General features: G+C 39.3%; 2 protein-coding genes across 2 annotated transcripts; one reads left to right on the top strand and one right to left on the bottom strand.

The window, feature by feature from the left end:
- Window positions 1-982: 982 nt before the first annotated feature.
- Window positions 983-17668, bottom strand: LOC139728087 (phosphoglycerate kinase-like). Its single transcript, XM_071639050.1, has 12 exons — window positions 17432-17668; window positions 14434-14484; window positions 9642-9794; window positions 7583-7727; window positions 7039-7142; window positions 6543-6662; window positions 5579-5693; window positions 4704-4883; window positions 3845-3921; window positions 3590-3690; window positions 2594-2692; window positions 983-1164 (listed from the first exon to the last, which is right to left on the bottom strand). Exons 1-12 carry the CDS (start codon window positions 17491-17493, stop codon window positions 1124-1126), a joined length of 1248 nt encoding a protein of 415 aa, XP_071495151.1. The 5' UTR covers window positions 17494-17668; the 3' UTR covers window positions 983-1123.
- A 3948-nt stretch (window positions 17669-21616) lies between these two features.
- On the top strand, window positions 21617-26368 carry LOC139728075 (uncharacterized protein SYNPCC7002_A1628-like). The gene is made up of 5 exons (XM_071639038.1): window positions 21617-21625; window positions 23800-24169; window positions 24595-24788; window positions 25207-25474; window positions 26217-26368. The coding sequence occupies exons 1-5, from the start codon at window positions 21617-21619 to the stop codon at window positions 26366-26368; spliced, it is 993 nt and encodes a 330-aa protein (XP_071495139.1).
- The last annotated feature ends 628 nt before the right edge of the window (window positions 26369-26996 follow it).

Genomic DNA, 26996 nt, shown 5'->3' with positions numbered 1-26996 from the left:
GGCTCTACTACAACCTCCACAACCCTCTCATAAAAATTAGCATACTAGAGTACCGTAAAATATTGTGCATAAGCCACACTCTTTCCTTTGTAAGAAAACAAGAACAGCAAGATCTGCATTTAGCCTTGATGGAACAGAGTGCTAGTTGGCCTAGTCTCAGCACCAGGCTCCTGTGATAATATGAGACTGCAGTGAGTATGAGCAAGGAGTCTAGTACAGCTTTGACCCTTTCCCAAGAAGCAAACTACAAATATTAAGTGAAATTTGCAAGCCAACAGAAGCAGGCAGACTTAGAAATCTGCAAGCTGCTAAAGTCAAGCTGGCAAAAACAAAATCTGAGAGTGAAATGTAGAAATCAACAAGGTGCTGCCTACAGACTGTAAAGACTGCTGAGACTTCAAACACTCCTCTTGCTCTTCAACAAAGTGAAAATTGATACAGTTAGCCCATTCATATATACACACACACACACACACACACACACAAGTGATCAGTTGGTGGATCACAGTGCAAAAATCGATCCCATTCAGCAACGTTCACACATGGCTACAAATTGATTTGGATTCACGCGAAGCACTGTACATGCCTCAGCAATGACCACAGTGTGTGTGACCCTGGGCACTGAAGTGTACGCACCTAATGTGGCGAGTTGCATCACTCGATCGAAAAAAAAAAAATAGCTTCATTTTTTGGGAAGGTCATTCCCACACACTGCACAAAGCAAATTATCTTGAGGGTTTCCAAAAAATAAAGATGGACTGATTTTTGCCTCACAATGCAGATCACAATAGTCAAGTGATTTTTTTGTATGTGTTTATGCATCATGTTGCAAAAGTTGATAACTGAAACTTCGTAATTTAAGGTATGTGTAAACAGGCCTACTGAAACTCAGATTCTCATGAGCAGCACATGTTTGCCATTCATAATATTTTTAGGGGGTTTTCCTTTCAAGATAAGAAGGTGGATCTGCCTTATAAAGAAACAGGTGCGCTTATACATGATATTTTACGGTATAAATCTATATCATACATTATACTTAAATATATTTTATAAAAAGAAACACATTCCTCTAGTCTCTAGATCAGAGCATGCTGCTGGTTGAAGGTTTGGAAGGTTCTAGTAGTCACACATCAGTGAGCGCTGCTACACCAGGAAGCACCTTGCCTGCAAGACAATGTAACCCAGAAGCATACAATTATAGTCGTGGTAAACCACTTCCTCATTTTTCCTATTATCAACAACAACAACAAACAAATGAACAAAAATCGTCCCACATCACCCTCATAACAGCCAATGAAAAATGAAAGGGCAAGAATGTAAAACGTGAGTCCTTAGCATAAATGAGAAAAATTGAAATTATGATTGTAAATTCTCCACTAGTAGCATACATGTAGGGGGGGATCCAGGAATTCCGTAAAGAGGGGGTGCGTTTACAAAATTAAGGGGGGGGGGGCGCATGCACCCCTCCCCCATTTTTTCTTTTTATTTCTTTTGTTTCAACAAAAAAATAAAGGGGGGCGTGCGCCCGGCGCGGTCCTCCCCGGATCTGCCACTGTACATGTAGGCTCTGGTCAACAAGTTGTTGCTTTATTTTTTGCTGCGCTGCACAGTGCATGCAACACACTAGCTTCAGTTGGTACAATTGTTTTAAAAATCTTTCTGCCACCTGAAGACATTCAAGGTTGAAACTTAACCATAAGATCAAGGACATCGGTTATTCTGCATTAACAAGACTGATCATAATTCACTCTGATACATGTATCTCTACATCAGATTCAAACGTGATTTCCCTTTAAATACCTAACCATTAGTGAAAAATGTTTCAAACTTGATTTCCCTTTAAAGGGACTGTACAGTACTGGTTGAGGTAGGGATTCATGTTTTGGACATTCCTAAGTGAGATAATGAAAAGCCTCTTATGATATATGAAAGAGCATGTAATTTTAAGAAGGATTCAACGTTTATTTGATGAAAATTGGTTTTCAAATGGCTGAGATATCCAAAAAAGTGCTAATAATAAAAGGCGACATGCCCCAACTTTATTAGGATATCTTTGTTTCACGTTGTTTTTGGATATCTCAGCCATTTCAAAACCGATTTTCATGGAATAAAGTTTTGATACCCCTTAGAACTGCATGCTCTTTGACATCTCATAGAGTAGTTTCTGAATATCTCGCAAAATGTTAAAAGCTAAATTTTCACCTCGACCAGAACTGTACACACCCTTTAAATACCTAACCATAAGTGAAATATGTTCATCAGTCCTACATGTGTATATCACACAGCACCAGAGTCTGTGACAAAATCTGAAATCTCATGATTCTATGTAGCTACTGAGATCTGTGGGCAGCGGCAGTAAGAGAAAGTTGAATCTGTATTCAAAGACCTTTATCCAGAAAAAATGACAATTGAATACAGGCATATGTGGAGTCTGTCTAGCAGTGAGACGACCACATACAATGTAGAAGACTTGTGAGCTCACTAAAACAAGACGTGCCATGAAAATACCGTAGGATGGCCAAGAACAGAGTGGATCACCATACATGACTACTTCCTTTGATCTAAAGAGTTGTTAAGAAAAGGGATCGCTCACCTTCTAGCAACTCAAGACTGGCTCCTCCCCCGGTACTAACATGGCTGACAAGAGCCTCAGTGCCGTACTTGGCAGCGCACGTGGCAGTATCTCCTCCTCCTGTTGCAGGAATAGGACAAATGTTACATATCAGTGAAATCTGACTTTGATTTACAGATAACAGATACAAACTCAGTCATACATATGCAATCTTATATTGACGCAAGTCAGCTGTTGATTTTTCTTTCACGCTGCAAAGGCAGATCCTGTAATCTTTTAAACGTACGTTCCTAAATTTAGTTAATTGCTTATTAAATAACACGTCCTAGATTGTTTTTCAGAAGTGCCCATTCCCATGTCAAAAGATATCAACACTGGTCATGTTGTTGAATTGGTAACAAAAGACCCAGAAAAAGCCTTTGATATGGTCTCTCACAGTGTGCCACTTTGGAAATTAAAATACAAATTTAGTGACACCTTAAGGAAAGTTTTCATTGGCGATTTTCACACTCAACAGCAAATCACAATGATCAATGGACATGAATCAAGGGGGTCTACTGTCAAACAGTGTTCTGCAGGGCAGCATTCTGGACCCACTTTTTTTTTGTATCATGCATTTGAATGACACTCCTTAATGCGATGAAACACTGTAAGATATAGCTGTATGCCGACGATAGGTGCATATATGTCATGTCCAAAGACCCACTTCATCAGCTCAAGACGATTTTGGAATGACGACCTATGATGTATGACCAATTGGCTCTGTCACACTGAACTTTTGTCGAGCATAAACAAGTGTAAGTTGATATTGTGTGGAACAAAGAGAAGGATAACACGTTTGATGAAGGTGTCTGAGTTCACATAGAAGAAAGATACCTGGAGACTACAGTCTTTATCAAGTATAGTACTTGTGAGTGATTTTGGGACAATCATTTTTCTTGGACATTTCAATTGGAATATGTACAAAAAAAAAAATTGGTTTGTATAAAATAGGCTTACATAACATTCAATACTCACCAATGATTGTTACTCGTCCAGCTTTCGTTGCCGCAACAACGTAGTCCATGACCTTCTTTGTTCCTACTTCAAACTTGGCAAACTCGAAGACTCCAACAGGCCTGGGTTAATAATGAAAGAAGAATGAAGGAGATTGACAGGGAGCATATGGTAAGAGAACCAAAAATCAAATTCAGCAGGATTTAATCTTTGTGGTCAAATACTTGATACAATGGTCCAGGGTAATTCACTGCTATAAGGTATTCGCTTACTCACCCATTCCAAACGATGACCTTTGCCCTTTCGATTGCACCTTTGAATAACTCGACACTCTTTGGACCACAGTCTAGGCCCTTGACAGAAAAACAATAATTGACAACAAATAAATAACCAATTAGAAATATATTTGAGTGATTAATTATGCAAGGTATATGCAAATGAGGAATCAAACATAATTCCTTAGTCCAAATTGGATATTCAATGTCAACTTTCTAACTTAAAGTGGACAGTGGCAGGCAGCTAAACTTGTGAATAACTTCAAAGTCCTCCAAGTGACCTAGACTGGGGACAGCAACATTTTTAGTTCAATGATATAAGTTCAGGACTAAAAATACACAACTATTTGCAAGTGATTTCAAGTTGCAAAATTTCAAGATGGGTTGTAGGCAGGTACTCTTCTGGTTCTTTGAAAAAACAGAACAAAAGCATAATTAACAGTCATGTCACCATATACTTGAGGTTCATTCAATATGACTTGTGGTCAGAAACAGTAGGTGCTACATGTAGTTACTTTGCATCTTTTCTCGAGCCAATATGTACTGTAAAAAGACACACACAATACAGGAATTGACTGCATTATTCACTCCTTTTTTTGATTGAATGTAAATCTCCACCATTCACAAGATAATGTAGATGTTGCCATTTTATTGCAGACGTTTGGTCAAACAGGATAAAGTATTTGCAATGAGACTTTCCACTTCAATGAAGTCAAAAGACAACGCTACTCTGAAGAAAGAGGAATGACATTCACTACAGTTACAATCCATCAGGAGTGCAATGTTTTAAAACAGGCAAGATTAATCATTCATCAATATATATCATTTAAATCCTCTGATTTGAAACTGGGACCACTCACCATCCACCCATCTGGGATACCAGAGGACACTGTTGCTTCTCCCACCTGGGCATTCTCGTCAAACTTGTCTGCTGTCACGAAGTCGACCGGGAGATGAACTTTGACACCATTCTTTTCAGCCTTCTCCATCAATTTGCCAACAATCTGGGATCCCTCCTCGTCAAACAGGGAGTTGCCAATCTGAGGATCAGATTAAAAAGCAGGGAGAGCAGACACAGTTATTACAGACTCAATTATGTTTCTGGGTAGAGGGTACATAAAATAGAAGACGATTTGTGTCTTACACGCTTAAAGACTTAAAACATGAAAGCACAGCTAATGAAATTCGTACATCACGAAAAAAAAAAGTAAGGTGCAAACAGTATTGACCACACATACATTTCTGATATCATGCTAGTTGGTGGTACCTACAATGCTGGTAAGTCTTTTGCTAGCTAATAGGTCAATATGAGTATTAAGATTAATTGTGACAATGCTGTTAACATCGCTGAAGCATGTTCTAAAAACATTGTATAATCCTGCACATGATCAAATCTGTTTTGGTTCCTCTTCAATATCATCCCACATTAATATACACAAGGCCCTACCCACATGTCAGGGGTTGTGTAGAAACAGATCGTAACCTGTGGGCAAAGATAGCGAATTGTCATGGCCGAGCACAGCTTAAAGATCTTACTCAATAGAGGAAATAGATTTTTGATGAAATTTGAAACTTGTTTAATGTGTGTCAAGAAAACAAAAATCTATGTGACATGCTGTGAACATCTTTTTAAAGAGGATTCCAACCTGTCGCAGAGGAATACATTGCCTTGAATACAGCCAAGTAACCAATCTCTGCAACAGTTGACCTTACTAGTCGATGACAGATATTTTACCTTCATTCCCTGCAGGACTTTGAGGAAGGTGTAAGCCATCCCTCCTCCAATCACCATCTCATCCACCTTGTCCAACATGTTCTCAATCAGCTGGATTTTATCCTTCACTTTGGCTCTACAGGGAGCAATGCACACAAGAAAACATATATTTCCATCTATGTCCCCAAGTTGAAGTTGCTTCTCACAGATTTTGTTTAGTTTTTCTTGGCTGTTTCACAAAGAGTAACAAGAAACCATGAATATATTTTAATGGGTACCGTAATTGCTCTGACTGAAGCATATCGTCGCTGGGGCGACAAGACCTCGTATACACATGTCAAATGTTCAGGAAAGCAAAAAAAACAACAACATGGCAGCCAAAGCACTGCATCAAATTGGAGGGCCTTTCTTTTGACATGCCATGGTGGCTTTATTTTTGGCATAAGACAGCTAGGAGGATTTGGACAGGACATCGTTTTCACTTAACTGATTATCTGACCATTAATCCAAAAAAGTCATTTTCACCAAAATTTCAGATACGAGGTCTGGAGCGACGATATGCTGTTAACCAAGTATCATACTACCACTACTACTTGTACTACAATTATTATTGCTATAACCATTACAATTACTTTTAATACTACTACTACTGCTGCTGCTGCTGCTACTGCTACTACTGCTACTACTACTGCTACTAATACTGCTACTACTACTGCTACTACTACTACTGCTACTACTACTACTACTACTACTACTACTACTACTACTACTACTACTACTACTACTGCTACTACTACTACTACTACTACTACTACTACAACATGTACTACTAATGCTGCTACTGCCACTACCACATATAATGAAGGATTCCCTGCTAAAAAGATTCTAGAACATATCCACTTAGATCTGGCGGCTCCAAATTAAATATTGGGCACAACTGAAAATCTGATGTTTTTTGACCACCTCCACACTCTACTTTTCTTACCCTCCAAGGATGGCTAGGAAGGGTCTGTCGGGGTTGTCCAGAGCCTTAGCAAAGTAATCCAGCTCCTTCTTGAGCAGAAATCCAGCGGCTCGTTGCGGGAGCTCCACGCCAACCATAGAGCTGTCAGCCAGTGCCAAACACAGACATTATTCTTATTATTTTCATGTGAAAAAGAAAAAAGATATAAAAATAAGAGGAATCTCAGAAATTACAGTTGAATATCTATGGGGTAACTTAATCATTGCAGGAAAATGTAAAGCAATGAAATATGGATCTGTGTTCATTGGAAATTGGACGGCACATCGCAAAATTTTGAACTGTGGATACATGCAATCATGTCTGATAAACTTTATACTAAACTCAAAGCCTTTACATCAATACGTTCAAGATCAAAATGAGGCTGGAAGAGTGTAGATTGTGGGCTGTCCACGTACAGTGAGTCACAGTAAAGATGGCAGAGAGAGTGATGTACGTTATGGACTCTCCCTGTCCTTACCTGTGAGCTCTATGAGCAGTCCCAAATGCATCGTTGACATACATATCTCCCAGCTTGGTCAGGGAGGCACGGAAGGCTGCCACAGCCTCTGGACTTGCTTTCACCTGAGGTTCAAACATACAACATTAAGAAAAGTTGGTGCACTGGATGTGATTACAATTTTCATATAGGTACTGTACCCACCACACACATTGTCTTTCACAAATTGGGACTTGTACAACAATTTTATGAGACTTTCAATTCACGATTAAGAACTGTTGCGGCAGAATGCTAAATAAACACAGTACATCTCTTTTTCAAGAGAGAATTTCACAGGTTTTACAGGTGCAATTATTTCCGCAATCTGTTATTTTGCCATATATCCTGTAACAACAAAAAAATTTTGCATTGTTCTATGTATACAGTAGATAAATCTGCATACATATCAAATGCTACACGATTAATCGCCATAAAATGTAATTGTTAATTTATTGTGACCTTTTATATCAAACATATGTACATAAGTACACATACAACATAATTCCTACAAAATGTAATGTTTTACCTTCTTGCCTGATTCATCCTTGCTGCTGCCCTCTTCCTCTGGGTGGAAGCGAAGATTCTCTAGTAGGATGAGACTCCCCGGGGCGGGGTCTGCACACACAGCCTCCACCTCAGGTCCCACACAGTCTGACAAGAAATTCACATCCCTGAGGGGTGGAAGGAATTGGCAGGTTTGGCCCAGTCACTGAATTCCTTTCAGGAAAATCACTGTCAGTTTCTTTCAAGTCTGTATCCTCATTACATTGTGTAAGATTTTCAGTTGAGATTTAACTCTTAACGTGCCATGGTCGCCGAACGGCGACCTTAGTCCTGACGTGCCATGGTCGCCGATCGGCGACTAAGAACAGCGAGAAAAGCATTGATCATTTAAGTTCTTGCGGTACCGTAATGTGCTACACCAAGCAACTGCCAATGATATGTACTGGTAGCTGATTAGCATAGCCATCGTTTCCACTAAAAATATGAGCATGCTTACATTGGAAAATTTGGAGTAAATACACAATTTTTCAGCTAGATGTATTTTTTTCACATCGGGAAAATCCGCAGCGGGCGCACCCTCTGCGAGATGTGTATGGATCAAAAGTCTCATAGGTAAACCACGCGTGTGTATGCTATTGACTCTGCGTGTATTGTCTATGCGCTTCCGCTTGGACGCTGTCCTGCGGGAAGCTGCTTTGATTTTGTCCCTCAAAGAGGGTCAGCTTTCGTTCGTCGGTCAAGTCTTTCATCCTTTTGTTTTGGTGAACGTCACTAATCGTCCCCAAGCTAGCATAGGAATTGCGCGTGGACAAATGCCTGCCGATTTCAATAGAGCACCCCCGCCCGCGGTCAGAGTAGACAAAAGGAGGATTAGCAGGTTCTTCCTTCTCAGGTGGACAAAAGACACTATTCCAGGGCCCGGGACAATTACTTTAGTTTCAAATACAGGACCTGGGACTAAAGGACTTAGATTTGGGTTTGAATTACTGAGGCAGAAAGAGAAATTGCTATTAAAGACAAAATAAACTGCTAGTATCTTTGGAATCATACAATTCTAGAAGGCAATTTTGTTATCATTTGAAAGAGGAAATGTTGCTCTAAAACTTTCTCACAGAGTCAAGGGAGCGTTCCATTGAAGAAAAAACAAGACTGACTCTTTTTTTCCATACTACACAAAATTTCTGCAATATTTCAGATTCAGACAGATATTGTGGCAAACTGACTGCATGACACGAAAGAGCAAACATTTCTTGATATATGTTGTGTAGAACTCAATTCAAAACAGTCAATAGTTTCAGAGATATGGCGGTTTTAAATTTCATTGTCAGTCCAGTTTCGAAACGTTCTGGCGTTAGGTAATAACCTCTGGCACGTTAGGGGTTTTGGGCCTGGCACATTAAGAGTTAATGAATGTTATTTGCTTGAGTATTAATCTGTTTCTCTCTATTTCATTTTGATTATTTTGTCATGCATAATTGAGCTTAAATCATTCCTACGAAATCTGCACCATACAAATTTATGGTAATTATAAATTATCATCATCGAATCTGAAACTTGCCCATGACAGCTTCTCTACTAATCAAACAGAACAGGCCATCGCATTTGTGAGTGAATAATACGTGACATATGACAAAAAATACAATAATAAAAGAGGCTGAGAAATTTTCAGGCTGCTATTTGTGCATGGTGCATTTTTAAAGGCTTTGGTATACCAAGCCAAGGATGTGGTTCATTCACTGATTTACGAGTTTGTTTTGCGTGTCATTCCTGATATAATCAAAGGCCTCTGCATTCCTTCTGACTGGCACACCAACATTTTCATCATCCTGGGAAAGCTTCAAGGAGTTGACGAAAGGGATTAGTTGCTTCAAGCATCTGGCAAGGAGCAAGCATTCCTTTCCATTGTGGCAACATATAAACTTTGTATAGCACAAGCAAAACCTGCAGGGCCCTTGTCAAATTTGCAATGATGGTGCAGCTATAACGAGCTCGAGATTCATCACTTTTCTTAAAATTTTCTAGTGAGAAAGAGAAAGCAAGACAATGAGTAAACTATAAATTTAATTAGTGTCTCAACTCACCTGTTGAGCAGTTTTTTCAGCTCTTCAGCCACAGGTTTGAGGGAGAACTTGCTCTGCTGTCTGCCGTCGGGTCGGCCCAGGTGGCTCATGAGAACGAGGGACTTTGCGCCTTTATTCAAGATGTGCTGAATGCTCGGAAGGGCAGCTGTGATTCTAAATAAGTTTGAAAGTACATGGCACAACAATTTATGTCACCATATGTTAACAGAGAACTGTGATTGCTGTATGCAACATGATAAAGCACAATGTAAGAAAATAAGAATAAATTTTCACTCCCATGCATGTGCATTCAATCTCAAAACAAAGACATTATGCTCAATTCAAACTTCATCCAATTGTTTAGAGAATGTGTATGACAGCTATTTTCTTTGAAACAAGATCTGATCATCACTGAAATACCAAGAGTGAATAAGTTGTCAGTATTGGGTAATTTGACAACAAAAGTACATTGTATGTAGTATGTGCATGTGAAGTCATTCAAACAGGCTACCATCTAATTCCACACTAATGGCCCAAAACCACTATTTCGGCGCAATTGGTCAAAAATCGTGTCGCTTATGTTCCTACTCACCTAGGAGAGATAAAAAGCTCTTTCAAAATGCCCCTGTGATTTTATGTGATGCCAAGGGACATATAAACAAAAACTGAAATCATTTCGAAGGCGAAATTATACCACTAAGCCATTGGTGGAGGGTTAAGTTCGGCCAACAGGCTTAAAAGTGCATGTCGCCAACGATGATTTTTAATGTTTTCTCAACTTTGTGGGAAAATATGAGCATAAAGAGGAAGCTTACTCACGGTTTCAGAAAAGTTGCTTAAGGTTCTATGAAAGCCTAACACAACTTTTTAAACTAACTATTCTTTATCAACAAAATAACTGATGGAAATGTGTCGCCAGATCCGCTGAAACATACGTTACCATCTTTGTACTGCCAACTTGGTTATGCTATTACAGTGAGTACTACACAACTGTATTGTTTTTCTGACCAAAAGGGGTGTAAGTTTATGTTAAAAGATATTTCATCACTCAGCTTCAAAAGACATGCGACTGCTAATCTCGCAAATATAGATTTTAAAAAGGTAGATTTAAGAGAAGTAACATACGTTACCATCTTTGTAAAAAGTATGAAGGTGCATGGCTCTGAATGATTGTTCCAGAGTTGAGACTAATGGAGTAGATTGTCGTCATACCTATGGGTGGCAAAAGATTCATTATTATGTTGCTAACTTATACGATTTAATCCACAAGTGTAACATACGTGATGTAACTTACGTTACCACCAAATGACAGAAAGCTTAATTACACCATTAATTACCACCTAAATGTACATTTCTCGAACCTGTACCGTCGATTTGAGGTCATGGGATAGCTCAGCAACTTCTTTCAATGGCATCTTGAGCATTGGCAGCGCGCAAAATACCTTTACATGATGTGTTGAAAAAATGAGTGTAAGTATTTGATTGTTGGAAATGTGTTGTTGTTTTTCATAGAATCATGCTTTACTTCTGTTTATTGCGTCTTTATTAAGTCAGTAGATTCCACCGTAAAAATCCAGTTATTGCTTTACTGTACAGGTTTATTCTTTTGAAATAAATCACTCAATTTATTACGTAACGTATGTTTCAAATTTTGGTAACGTAAGTTTCAAGATGTTGTCATGTTGATAATAGACAATCCAGAGAAAAGCCCATTTAATTTGAGACAATTTAATTGTTGCAGTTATGATGTTGATGAGTTTCTCCGTCAAAACATATCAAATTTATTTACAGCTGTATGTTCTTGTTTGTTAGGAGGATGCAGTAAAAGGGGACATAATCATAGTATCTTTGAAAAAAAATCGTTTGGTGGGCGTTGATGTTCAACTTGGCTTTAATGATGTCATATTCCAGGTATAAACAATGAATTTAACATTGTTTTAAGAAAATTCAATGAATAGCTCATAAACTTAGGGATTACGCAGATCTCTACTTCAAAACTATTGGATCAGGTCCCTGCATTAATATAGTAACGTAAGTTTCTAGTTTTGGTAACGTAAGTTTCATCAATTCATGTCATTGAAAAAGGATATTTTAGAGAATGTGCGTGGATAAAAATAACATTTAATTGTTCTAGAACTATAGTTGAAGGAATTCCATAGGGAAATGAGTCTTTTCAATTATATTTATCTTCGGTTATCATAAATCAATATGGTGACTTACTACTACCTGACTATTTTTAACGGAAAAAATTAACTTAAATTTGTGTCGTTATATCGTTGATGATCTCAAAGTGAAGAAAAACACACTTTGAATGAAGAAAAGGTAACAAAAATACATGTGCATTAAAGAAATGTAATTTTAACTATTACTGAGTATACCATCATAGATCAGGCCTACATGATAATAATAATGCTAATAATAATTATAGTGATGTATGTTTCAGTAAGATATATGTTTAAGACATCAACATTTTTTTGTTCTTCCTTCTCGTTGAAGTTAATGCAGTTGCAATGGGGAAGAGCAGTGCTAAGATTAAAACCCCATATATAGGGAACGTATAAGCTGCAATCAGATTGGCGAAAAATCATATCTCTAAGCAAAGATTCAAGAAAAAAAAAAAACATGTACCCGTCGCGTAGTTGACAAAAAAAAGAAGCAAAGTCACGCATCTTTTTTTTTATTTACCCTACCCGGGTAACTATAGGGGAGGGGTTCGAGGTCCCCCGCCCCTTTGCCAGCAGTCAAAATATAAACAAAAGGAAATAAAAAGAAAAAGATGAATCGCAGAATCCTCCTCCCGAGTTTGAAATAAACAAATAAAAAACATGAAATTTGGCTTGTACTGGCAGCATAGAATTAAGCTAAAGCCTTTCTTTATATTTCTTCAATTTTCTTTTCTTTCTTTTTTTTTTTTCTTGCTTGTCAGTCGATGAAACCCGGTAAAAGAAATTAAACAAAAGAAAAAATGGCACGGGAGCTTTTATTTTTCTCCCTGTCAGGTGATTAAAACTGGAAGTAGTCGACTTTTTCTAGCTCTGACTCCATCCCCCACCCCATGAAAATCCTACTTACGGGCCTGCCTGTAATCATTATCAGTACCTTTGTTGTGCATGTATAGCAACTTGTCCTTTCACTTTTCTTTTGAAAGATTCAAAAACATTTTTCCATGTAGGAGACAATTTCCAGATACGGCAAGAATTATTAATGCAAGACTTGTTATTCTTGTTATCGTTGTGGATTATACTGTCTTATGCATACATAACAAGGACAATCGAGTACTTCACTAATGACAATTTCATTCATCCTACCCAATATTGTGCTAATGCAACTATGTAATTTGACGTTATTTCGTCGACCTCATTTGCCATAGTCAACTTAGTAAAGTGGTCATTTATTTAATTAACAAAGAACATTTCTTGGTTCCTTCTGTCCATATCTCTTGTTTACCGAGTTCAGAAATTTCAAATACAAGCAATACGGCGTTATTGTTCATTATGAAGCACTTTAATAGAGTAACCATTTCGTTTCTGCCGTTTCTTGTTTCATACAAGTGTTAAAATTTTGTGAATACTATTGTATTGAAACTGCTATTTTCAAACTGTTCCTGCATAGAATAACTGTTGCGACAGCAAAGTTATGGAGTCTGTAAAGTTATCGATTCGAAACATATCTTTCAACAGCATGAAGTGACAGCTGAAGATAACAAGTTACAAGACATCAATATGAAGATAACACGTTACAAGACGTCAAGCATACGAAAACTTCCATTGTGATAAAATTGAAGTGAAACCTACGTTACCCACCACTCGTTTTATATTACACGCACATCGTGACAATATTTTCGTCCGTGAAAGGACGTGAAAGCATGTTCCCAACTCTTATCATTTTAATGCCATAAATTCATAAGTATGAAGCCAATTGTCTTCAAAATATCAACAGTAACGGATTAATGTTCTACTCCAGAGTTTATACGCGGACATGTTAAAAAGTCTTGCAGTTTTACAACTATTTCAATTGTAATTTTTGAGAATTGTATCACCATGATATTGCGACATCTTGTTATAATATACGTTCACTTAGAGTTGACGAGAAATTAATGTAAGAATATATACCAAAACCAAAAAGAAAAAGTACCAAAATCAGTTGCACATGTAGTAGTATTATCTTTGTAACTTACGTTACATTAACGTGAAACATACGTTACGTTGAATCTGACGAATATATTTTTGCGCACATAGATTCACACGTTTCATCGATGAATTTGGGACTGATAAATGTTGAAAATATTTTCTGAAGAAAGTCTGACATCAAATTATCGAGAAAACAAATGAACATTACATGAAATAAGATTTAACACAATAGGACATGCTGTGTTCAGTATAGCATACTAGTCATTTGCCATCCTTCCCATCTGCAGGCAGCATTTACAAACATGGCAGCCGATGGTATACTTCACATCTGACGCATAATTATCTCAATCATAGACTGTAGTCACCAATCTTAAAGCATTTGAAATAGAATGACATTGGTAACGTATGTTACATGATGAAATCTACGCCCTCTGAAAGAAATTATCACACCACAAAAATAAAGCAAGATTGTGTGTTCATATTTTTCAACTACAAACTTGAATATTTGTGTCATGGATTGGTATAAAAATGAAACCTATTCTAAAAACTTTAATTTTCGCGTTTTGCGATTGTCCAATTGTGCCGAAATAGTGGTTTTGGGCCTAATGCACGATGAGCTGTGGCATATATCATGGAAGATCCTGAATAATAGCAAACAGTCGATAAGTACTATATATACCCACCTCTGATTGTTTGTGATACTGCCATCTTTCAAAGGAACATTGAAGTCCACCCTGATACAGAAAAAAAAGAACATATATTATATCAATTTACATGGCTTCAAATTATATCATTGTCACTAAATCATCAATGTAGTCTAAATCTCTGTAAAATAGAAACTTGAGCTATATTCAAATTATAGACCCATATATAGAGTGTGAATATAGCTACATTGCATTGTCCGGCATTTTTACAAACATTAAGGTTGAATAAGTCAAAGCAGTTTGGACTTGATATTATTACTGGTCATCAAAATCTCACCTGAAAAAAAAAAAAAATTATGGCAAGAAAAACAGTTGAATTCCTCAAGCACTCCCCACTAATTTTGCCATGTCATTCTACACTACCTTAATACAAATACCCTTGCTAGTTTACACACAGATGCACACACATTCGGCAAAGTGGACGTTGGGAACAGCTGCATCCATACCATGGATTCGCTTAGCGTAGCTAGGGCAGGGGAATGTGGAGTGGTACGGAGGGGGGGGGGGGACTTTGGGGGATACATAAAATCCATTAAGGAAGAGATAATTTTGCTATAAGTATCTATATAATAACATGCATTTCCAATAGACACTTGCTCGAGTATACTCCAGTCCAGAATAGACCTCCTATTTCTAAATTCTAGTCTGCAGTTCAATGTGAGTAGCCCTAGGAGTAGGACTAGGAGCTCTTGCTGGAATTAGCACAAGAATTTTTTAACATCACATTTAATTGCAATTCGAACGATGTTCGGCATACTCGTGAAATAAGCCCCACCACTGCGTGTCCGTACTAAATACTACGGCAGCTCCCCTGTTTATACTCGTGAATTCAGCCCCACCGTGTGGCGTTCATCGGTAGATAAGTACGGCGGTGGGGCTTTCTTTCACAGTATAATACTCGTGAATGCAGCCCCACCAAACGGCGTTTACGCGAGATTGATACAGCGGTGGGGCCAATTTCCACAGCATAGCATCTTTCGTCCTCCCTTTCTCCCGTTTTTTTATTTAGTCTTCAAATTTTTATTCTCGAAGGACTCCCTAATGTCCTTCGACTATCTAATCATAAATACAACCCTATCTAACCCTAAACCGTAACCTAACCTTGCTCGCTAACGCACAGGTGCACGCGCACAGCGGTGGGGCCGATTTCATGATTTTGCCTGATGTTCATGATATCAGTCCGGGAAACCCGCTCATGAGGACCGCCCCCGCGTACGAGGATGGTCCCTCCTCATGAGGACCTCCCCCCGCCTCATGAGGCCCCCCGGGGAACGCCTCATGAGGCCCCCCATTCACTTCTTATTCATCTCACATCTGACGTATAAATTGTCGCAACTTTGCACGGTGATTTTTTGTTACACACACATGTCCACTATCCATGATGAAAAGAAGAAAAAATCCTGTCTGTTTTTTTTTTCAAAAATCGAGTTTTAATCAACCGATGCAGAGCGCCCATCAAAACACGGGCGCCAGCGCGTTCGCACAATGCAAGACTGCCGCACCTAGCGGCCTGATCCGACTAAATATTTTCGATGCTTTTTTCTGCGGCTCTCACCTCTCCGCGCACAAATCAGCCTCGTGAAGCTGAAGTCTGACATCTTTTTACACAAATTCGTAACGAGAAAAATTAAATCAGTACTAACCTGATCTTGTCCATATATTCCAAATTACTATTCCACACTGATAGAGTAGGTGGGTAGATGACATACTCCAGTTTGTTAGCAAAATAATCACTTTGTAGGTATGACGAGTTCATTTTCTTCGTCAATTCCGCCCACGATTCAGCCGCCCGCTTACCGTTTGGGCGCTTTCTCTGGAATCATCCCGCGACGCGACGTACGTCGCATCACATCACGCATCCAGCACATACCAGTCTGGTATGTGCTGGATGCGTGATGTGATGCGACGTACGTCGCGTCGCGGGATGATTCCAGAAAAAGCGCCCAAACGGCGGAATCGTGGGCGGAATTGACGAAGAAAATGAACTCGTCATACCTACAAAGTGATTATTTTGCTAACAAACTGGAGTATGTCATCTACCCACCTACTCTATCAGTGTGGAATAGTAATTTGGAATATATGGACAAGATCAGGTTAGTACTGATTTAATTTTTCTCGTTACGAATTTGTGTAAAAAGATGTCAGACTTCAGCTTCACGAGGCTGATTCGTGCGCGGAGAGGTGAGAGCCGCAGAAAAAAGCATCGAAAATATTTAGTCGGATCAGGCTGCTAGGTGCGACAGTCTTGCATTGTGCGAACGCGCTGGCGCCCGTGTTTTGATGGGCGCTCTGCATCGGTTGATTAAAACTCGATTTTTGAAAAAAAAAACAGACAGGATTTTTTCTTCTTTTCATCATGGATAGTGGACATGTGTGTGTAACAAAAAATCACCGTGCAAAGTTGCGACAATTTATACGTCAGATGTGAGATGAATAAGAAGTGAATGGGGGGCCTCATGAGGCGTTCCCCGGGGGGCCTCATGAGGCGGGGGGAGGTCCTCATGAGGAGGGACCATCCTCGTACGCGGGGGCGGTCCTCATGAGCGGGTTTCCCGGACTGATATAGACCTAGACCTATGTTGTATTCTGCCTTTAGGATTGTTGTAAAAAAAAAGATTTACTGATCTATGTATTCACTGCTTTATTATAGTTTCTAATCTAACGTTAGAATGTAACGTTACCACTTTTTTTACAAATTCTTTTTTCACTCAATAATTTTTTTTTAATGTTCTTGGCTTCACTTTAGTTGATTCATTTGTTCAGCAAGGTGTGGTTGTGGGTGCACTAGCCTTTTTCAGACAACACAAACAGTTTGCAAACTCTTTTCAAGGGTTACAAATGAATTCATGTAATTTTCAGATTTGTTTCCTGCAATCCCACTAACGTTACCCGGAAAACTGCGCCTGTGGATCGCCGTGACGGCTGTGTATGTCTTTTACGTACCGAGCCAATGGCATCCACGCATCATATCACCTACCTCATTAGCACTCTCTTTCCACTAAGGTCAGTCTCAGCGATGCCAAGTTTATTCAGTGCCATATTTCCAAAATTCAGGTATCAGTGTCTTTCCGTTCGAAGGGCCCTTTAATGGAAGATATACATATACTGTAGAGACGTAGAATTACTCGCACTTGTAGTTACACAAGACATATAAAATCACCTGCTACTAAGTGCTAGTCCACGGTGAACCCTAGAAATTTCTCGTGCACACATGTGTGATGTACCAAGCAAGTCTAGGCGCCGCCGGGATCGCGAGAAACCTGCTGCTGCCCTGCGCGTGCCAGTACAGTACAGTGCCTCTCATACCTCGATCGGGCTGCGTGTTTATGGATGGTGTACGTGCAACATCCGGATATCCAGGGCCTTGCTGGCGTGTGTCGATTTGGGGGTGGGGTATCACGACACATGTGCATGCATTTCATTCTCCTGCGCAGTAGGACTCGTGAACTCGGTTGGGGCTTCTAGGGTAAGACAGTAAGAACAAGAAAAAAGGGGGCGGAGGTGGGGAAGGGGGCGGGGTTGAGGAGGGGGAGGGGTGAAGAAATTAATTGGTTGGGCCCAATGTCAAGTGAAACAAATGAAAACATAACACAGACAAGTACATAAAAACAAAAAGACTGAAAGACCAATACGTAGGCCTTCATTTTCTATTTCGCGAATTGCTGCTTGGAGGACATTTTCGCGTGTTGTTAATTTCGCGGTTGTGAGGGTCGCGCGTTGCTATTTTCGCGTGTTGTTATTTTTGCGGTTCAAAGACGATTCGCGAAATTTGCGAAAATAAAACCACCGCGAAAATTTCAGCTCGTACAGTAAGCTACTAGTACATAGTGCGATAATGCAAACATTATAAATGTTTTTTTTCTTTTCTTTTCAAAGTAAACGTTCACAGCAGTATAGGTCAGACATTCCATGTCTATCGTTACACAGAAATTTTCAACACAAGGCAAAATAGTGAATGAAATCTATTACTAAAAGCAAGCAAGAATAAACAAACAAAAACACCTGTCACCATATCAACTTCCTCTAATAAATCTTCCCTCCCACAACCCCAGGCTCTCTTACAAACTATCAGGCTATTCCATATGTATCCCCGGAGACTTAAAAAAAAAAGCCTTATACGTGTATAGATTACAGAATTTTTTTTACTTTGAAAATTCCAATTTCAATGCTGTAAAACATGATATATACGCGACGTGAAAATTCCGCGAATTGGAGCCGACGACCTTTCTCGCAGCATGAGATATCGTGAATTGCCGGCGAATTGCCACTGGCGTCCAATGCATATTGTGTCAGCAAGAACTTTCGCATGCATTTTAATTTGGCGGATGTTGGCACTCGCGAAATTCGCGAAATTATAATTGCATGTGAACATATTCCTCGATCGTTTTACAGTATACGTTTCCCTATTTTCTCCCTTGCCTTTAACTAATTTCCTTTCTCAGTGGCGGATCCGTGCAGAAGGGGGCACACCGGGCGGCATTTTTTTTTAAGACGGCACAGATTGGGGCATGGCGCGTGTTAAACCTATGGGAAAAACGTTGGGTTAGGGTTTTTGGTTATGGTTATGGTTAGGGTTAGGGTTAGGGTTGGGGTTAGGGTTAGGGTTAGGGTTAGGGTTTGATGGTTAGGGTTAGGATTAGGATTAGGGTTAGGTTTAGGGATAGGGTCCCCGATAGATTTTTAGTTTCCCCAATCTGTGCCGTCTAAAAAAAACACGCCACCGGGCGTGCGCCCCCAGCACTGGCGCCCCCCTTTTATTTATTGTTAAAACTAAAGAAATAAAAAAGAAAAAATGAGATATATCCCGGAAGTAGCACCAGAAATATTGTTTGCGCCCTCCCCCTTTATGGAATTCCTACCTGGATCCGCCTATGTTTCTTGAGGTTTTACCATACAATTATTACTTTAATCATATTCCTTCTATCAAACGATGGCAAAATGCTTTTATTTCTAAACTAACATCTACACAATCATCATCATCAAAGAATGAGCAATATTGATTCGAAATTAATTTCCAGACGGTCCTATAAAGATGATAACTAGTCTAACCCCCACACCCCTTAAACTGTCTTAAGGGGCGACCAATGTTGTAGAGGCGGATAAATGTTGGTCTGATCTGTCAGCTACTGGTCGGGGTTTAGGTAATCACATAGACACAAATCATCATCAAATTTCCAAAAGTTAGAAAGGAATGAATATTGCTTCACAAGAGTAAATATAAAATGCGGGAGAATGATAAAATTTACATGGATTCGATAATGTCAATGCTGCTAACAGCATATTTATTCACCGACCTGCCTTCTCGTAGGTCTGAAACAGAGACAAGATTACACAAGCTTCTTCCTTCTGAATGCAACTGAATATCTCACTCATCACTTAACTCTTCTACACCTTTGGAGACCATTACTTCATAGTAGTATGTACCAATGCTATAATGGGAAGGGAAGGGATTTTGGTTAGTTGGGAAAATGATGTTAGTGGGTGTGGCCACTTATCTCGACATTGGTACGGTCGATGAATGAGGTCCTCGTCTGCATGTCTTTGTCGATCTCGTCAGCGGGGCTGGGCCTCCATCGAGCGGTCTGCTTTCACTGGCTCATTTAACAGTTCATCACCATCATTGTCCACTTCGTGCCAGTCTGACAGGGCGCTTCAACATCTCCGATGACACCAATTGACTATTTGGAGTTTGTTGCATTGGTGCAAACCAAAGTTCTGTCTTGTGATGTACAGTTTCTCGACTTGTCGTTGCTCATCGGTTAACTCATTAACTCTTGGGCAGTCCAACCAAGATCCTCGTCACATTCACAGCGTCGATAGAGTTTAGTTGATTAATATGGAGGGGAGCATGATGTACAAGGAAGGGGATCTCCTGACTCTATTTTTGTGGTCTCCAACTATTCTTGCCCTTTCTCTCCGGTCTCTCTAATCACGTAGCTCCTCTGTTCTGTTTCCCCTCTAATCTTTGCTCAAACATGGTCTTTTTAAACAAATTTACTCTTGGTATCCTTTCCCTGTTCAAAGTATTTCATTAGCTCAATCTTATTTTGGGGTGTGATCTTCACTGGAAATTAATTTCTTATTGGTCAGATGTTCCATTAGCTCCTCCCATTCTTTTCTGTGGAACTCCATTTTCTATGATTCATCTCAATTTCTGATTAACTCGCCCACTGTCTTTTAATTTCTTTATCTCCTTCTTCTCTGTAACCACTGGTCAAGACTTTATTGTTTCTTGGATAACAAAATGATAAACCAAAATGAATGCTAGTGTCCTTATGACGTCCAACGTCATCGTGGTTCTGGGTCGTTGTCCCTGAATTTGTCTTTGGAAATTTCTGTCTGGCCCACTCCCCTAAACAGCATTCAAGAGGCAGGAAAACGACCTTCCAGCCCAGAGGGTCATTTATGTTTATGGATCAGAGGGCAAAACACGTCATTCCCGTAACTTGGATTGGGGCTTTAGGGATGGAGAATGCAGGGAACTGACCACTTGCTGGGGAAAGTAGCCATTGTCAAACTCATAAATTCCTAAGACCAATAACTTTTCTTGGGAGAGGAGAATTGACACACAAAAAAGGAAGTCTAGATGGAAGCAAAATAGAGGGTTTCATAAACTCCAAGAAGGGTAAAAGACTGATTCATATTGACGTCACAGGATGACTTGGAAAACAACACGTACTGTAATGCTTCTGTTTTCTTTAACTTTATATCCTATTCTATTCTATTCTTTATTATATGTGCTAGTAGCCATCTGGGTTACATCAATTATCTGTCCAATCCATATCTCTAATTTCTTTTGCATCACACTATGGACTCCGCAGCGACGAAGTCGCCGCCTTTGCCGAAATCCACCAAACCTGCTCCAGTTTTCGACGTTGTTGTCTTTTTTTATTGTTCACATGTCATTGGAATATTATTCATGTGCGTGTATTGTATCGTATCTATATCTATATCTATATATGATATATAAAGTATTTAGGTATATGATGACTTATTGAATTGATTGATTTGATTGATCATGTTTAAATGGGAATGATGTTATAATGAGGTTGGTGAGAAGGTATGGATTTTGTATAGTATGTAGTTAATTATTGTGATAATGATAATGTTTTATTAAATTGATTAATTTGATTGATAAGGTTTAATTAGGAATGATGTAATGATGAGGCTGGTGAGAAAGATAAAAAATGATAATGATATTGATTGGATTTTTGAATTGATTGATTGGATTGATTGATAATGTGGTAAGGTTTAGGAAAGTTTTGAGGGATGTATAGATTGAGCTGGAGGTTGTACGGAAAGTTTTGGTTTAGCGTAGCTGATGATGTTTATTTATTTTATGATAAATGAAATTTGTTGAGAAGGGAGAGGAGATGGAATTAGATTAGAATAAGAATTTTTTGTTTGCGTATTTCATTTCATCTGGTGATTACGGATGAATGATTTGCAGGATTTTGTATATTGTGCCAGAAAGATACGGAAACAAATCACCCATATCAGTTTTTGTTGTATGCATAGTTAAAGATGAAGATATATTAACAGGTTGAATGTTTGAAAATTGATGATGATATATAATGTTTCTCTGTTTTATAATGTTGGCAAAAGATGCTTTGTGATATTTAATATGTTTTTTGAATGTTGTCAATGTAATTGTGTATTGTATATTTTTCTGTTTTGTAAAAAGCATGTGAACAAAACAAATATCCATGATATGGACAATAAAGACTGAAATGAAATGAAATGAATGAAATGAAATAATATCCTGTATAGCAAAAGAGTACGAGAGGGTCTGGAAACCAGACTACGTGTGCGCTATGGGGCGCCAAGTGTCGCATGTATGGCCTATTTTGTTACGAAATCATCATTATGATAGTGCACGTGCATGTGGCTTGGACTGTGTTGTGCGTGGATTTGTGTCTGTCAAGGATCATTACTTAGCACAAAACAACACATAATTAAGTAACGAACTCCTTCAGGCATGAAACCCCACATAACTTACAGTTCCTTAACCTCCTTGTATCGTCGATGGAGGAACAGTTCAGCCGGACATGACCGAATTCACTTGGTTTACCAGGTATAGTATGTTACTATGTTACTACTATGTTAGGTAGCTAATGTTTACAGTATATTTATTACAGCTGTGCCTACTCCAGTGGCAGTAACGACTGACCATGTAGTCTATAGAATCTAGTGCTAGTGTGAGTATGAGTGTGATGTGACTAGACGCGTGAGAGTGCAAGTGATATTTATTGCTCCCAACTGCCAACTGCAATTAAATGGTGAAGAGTGGAAGCTAAAGTGGCTTCACAAGCTCTTATAATAATATCAGTGATATTGTAGACTATTGTCGCGATGGAGCTGAAGGGAAGTACAGTATCATAATGTCACTGGGAAGACTTCTACCATTTGTCCCTCAGCAGAGCTTGTGGCACTTGCGTGCATTCTACGAATGAGTGTCGGCTTTTCATTATTCCATAAATTTGCACACAGCTTTGGCAGTATTTTGCAAGATCTATTTGACAAAATCGCTTCTTATTTCTGAATGCTGTTTTTTCCCTTCAAAAAAGTTTTTAGCTGACCACTGAGTAGATGATATCAATCTAGATCTAATGCTTTCTTTAGTGGATTATAATAAAAGCTGGTCATGGTATTTTAATTATACAATATTGTTTCCATTGCTTGAATAAACAATTGTTTTTCAACATTCTTATCATGACCACTGGACTCGTATCACTAGAATTAGTAGAAGAGAAATTATTAATTGGTAACAGTTTGTGTAAATGTTAGGTATGATACCGGTACAGCAGATCTATACACATTGTACTATTGGTGGAGATGAGGATTGGGCTTTTAACTTTTTTGTGAGATACCACGAAGCCACTTATGAAATAGTACAGAGCATACCATTTTAAGAGGAATTCAAAGTTTATTTGATGAAAATTGGTTTTGGAATTGCTGAGACATCCAAAAAAAAAGTAAAATAAAGTACCATCTCCCAGGTACTCAAAGGTGGGTCCCACCTTTTATTATGATAACCCTGTTTTGGACATCCCTGCCATTTCAAAACTAATTTTCATCAAATAAATATTGAATTCCTCTTTGAATTACATGCTCTTTCACATATCATAAGAGGTTTCTCATTATCTCACCAAAAATGTTAAAAACCTGACATTTTACTAGGTCTCAACCAAAACTATAGTCTATACTATCCCTTTAAGTTATGCTGAGACAAAAAGAGAATCAGAAAAAAAGAATAGCATGGTTGGGGATGAAAAAATGTGAACTGGGAAAGTTGGGTATTCTGTTATTCAAGTGTGATTTTCCTTCCATATTTTTTGTTGGTAGCTACTGAAGAAGAGATGTCTGTATACAGCAGCATCGGTGGTGTTTGGGCAAAGGTTAGAGAATCCTACTATCAGCTCTGCCCCGGGGCTGCCGATAGTCCACCATGACGGATACGAATGCTACCTCCCTCCGAACCACCGCTTCCAGATGAGGAAGTTCAACAAGCTGAGGGACGTCCTCCTGCGGGACGGAGTCGTTTCTCGCAAGCAGATCAGCTACCCGCTCCAGACCACGAAGGAAGAATTGAAGTGCGTCCACGCAGATGACTATATCGATCGTTTCTTTGAAGGGACGACGAGCGAGAAGGAGCAGCGTGTCACTGGATTTAAGTGGAGCAAAGGACTGGTTTCACGATGCAGATACGAAACGGGTACAATTTTAAATTCTTCAAGGACCTCTTCTGCATAAACGAGGATCATTCGATGAAAATATGTGATTGAAAAGATTGTCTTTTTTTAGTTGCCAGTGATACTGACCTTTGATTTGTGAACTGCATTTTTTTCAGCGTATTCATTGTAAAGGGAATTTTGCATGAAGTGTACGATGATTCTCTTATGGAGAGCAGTACAATATATTCATGTAAATGACCATCCTTACCTGGAATTTAGGGATAGGGTTCTTTGTTAGTCTCCTTTACTCCAACAATAACAAGTTGTCTGGTTAGTTATACTCTTTGGTATTGTAGTGGGAGCACCCCCATGTAGCAGGCATAATATGGCTTACCCCCTCCCAATCATACAGTAGTGTAATGGAATTTGTGACTATCGGGTAAATGTGTGTTTTTCCCACTTGTAGGGGGCACAATACTTGCCGCTGAACTTGCCTTAGATCGTGGTCTGGCGAGTAGTACAGGAGGGGGCACCCATCACGCCTTCCCTGACCACGGAGCTGGCTTCTGTCTCATCAATGACATGGCAACAGCTGCTCGACTGATGATTCAGAGGTCAAAGGTGGACAATGTGCTTATTGTGGATCTGGATGTTCATCAGGTGAGTTTAAGTCGTGATCATTGTATCCTGTTTGTACAGAAGTCTAGTAGTGGAAGTACTTCCCTTGTCTGTTTTGTTTGTTTTTGCTTTGTTTTGCTTTGCTTTGCTTTGTTGAAACAGACATATGAATGGTAAGTACTTTTGTCTACTGTAATAACCAGAAAATGCCTTTGGATGAGATGCAGAACATATACCACCTCCCTGACTGTGTATCTTCAAACTTGTGTTCTGTTCAATCAAGTATAGCTGGTGATCTTGCTGTTTGTGATTAGGGGCACCTGCCACTTCTGTCATTTCAAATAAAAGGAAAAGGTTTGGCTTATGTGATTTTGCAAAATAAGGTACAAAATATGTCTGCATTTCAATGAATGCATTTCATAATTGCAATATTTTTATGATGCCCTATATCTACTGCTAGGGTGATGGGACGGCCGTGATATTCAAAGATGACCCCTCTGTCTTCACGCTCTCCGTACATTGTGGCAAGAACTACCCCGTGAGGAAGCAGGAAAGTGACTGCGATGTTGCCGTGGACGTTGGCCTAGGAGACAAGGAGTATATGAAGGTAGTCCAGGACCATCTTCCAAGCATTCTGGACAGGTTCAGACCGGGTCTAGTCTTCTTCGATGCGGGTGTGGATCCACACAGGGACGATGCTCTTGGACATCTGGAGCTCACTGATGATGGTAAAGGATTTCTTTCTGTCTGCCATGTCTGTCATATTGCAATACTTTCCAGATATTTCTGCTGGTTGGCTTGCAGATATTGAGAAACAATGATTCTAGATCCACTTGCTACTTCTCTCCACTAAGAGCAGGCTGTGCCCCATTTGGGCTTTTCCTTTCTGAGAGGGCCCAGTTTGTTACGGATGGAAGAGTACAGTGGACTCCTGTTATAACGTAGGCCTCGAGACTGGCAGTTTTCTTTCGCTATATCAAAATTTTGTTATAACTGAATGAATAAACAATAAAATACATAGAGTGGATAATGTTGCAGCCTGAAATTTTATCTTGTTGTAAACAGAATTTCGTTATAACCGTGTTCGTTATAACAGGAGTGCATCATACCAGGTATTTTTGTCAATTCGAGAAGAACACAGGCTTTATTTCTTTGATACTTAACTTTCAAACTGAAGATTAGAGACATGACTTCAGGTCAGGTGCACAATCAGCATATAGGTCAATGATTGTGTCTTTTCTTATAAGATAGAAAGTGAGGGATGCATCTTGTATCTCAGATGTACAGCACCCATTTACACACTTGTCTCAGCAGGAGCAACGTGGATAAAGTGTTTTCTGCGCACATGGTTTCAGCTGTAGGCCATAACTCCTTCGCACAGTATAGATTTGATTGGAATTCTTTAAATGTCTTATGAAAGATATTCACTTCAGCTCAACGTTGCCTTTTTATTTGCTCTCTGTTCTTCAGGACTGTTCAAGCGAGACCACTGGGTCATCACCGAGGTCGTATCAAGAGGGATCCCATGTGTGACCGTTATAGGAGGTGGTTACGATGATGTCGACCGCCTGGCTGCAAGACATTCTATCGTTCACCGAGCAGCCTCCAAGGTAGGCCAGTGAGGTCAGGATTCCCAGCCCATCAGGGAAAATTACTGTACTTTTTCCAGTCAGGGAAAAGTCAGGAAATTTGATGAAAATGCCTCAAATGAGGGAAAAGTCAGAGAATTTTGATTGGCCCAAAAATCCAAAGTAGTCAGTCAGACTCTGTTATACTTTGGTGCATATCAGGACAACATCCATGGGATGACTGTTTTACATTACGATGTTTTAACTGCAAATAGTTCACTGCAACAACGTAGAAAACATGTGAAACTGAAAATGAGTTTAAATAATTATCATGGAATTTTGAGACTTCATCTGGGAAAAATCAGGGAATATATTTTCTTGAAATGCAGGGAACCGTGGAGGTATAGCCAGTGAGTTTTTTGAGTGCACTTGTGCATTGGAGCTCACACATATTGTCTGTTACAAACTGCAACATGGTTAAGTTGATGCCAACATCCTCTGTGCATGTTGCTAGCCAGAGGACGTTTAGTAGTGTAGGGGCTTCACTTGCGTAGTTTTATATCTTGGAATTTGGTGTTATGTCTTCAAATTGTTTGAATCTGCAAGGTTCCATTCTACCAGTCCCTGGATATGTCCCTGGTTGTGACTCATATTTAACCAGGGGCAGATCCAGGAATTCCAT

Source organism: Diadema antillarum, unplaced genomic scaffold, assembly GCF_040938485.1.
Source record: "Diadema antillarum isolate AM-2024a unplaced genomic scaffold, OU_Dant_1.0 seq00000163_RagTag, whole genome shotgun sequence".
Lineage (NCBI taxonomy): Eukaryota > Metazoa > Echinodermata > Echinoidea > Diadematoida > Diadematidae > Diadema > Diadema antillarum.
This window is presented reverse-complemented; position numbering and strand designations above follow the sequence as displayed.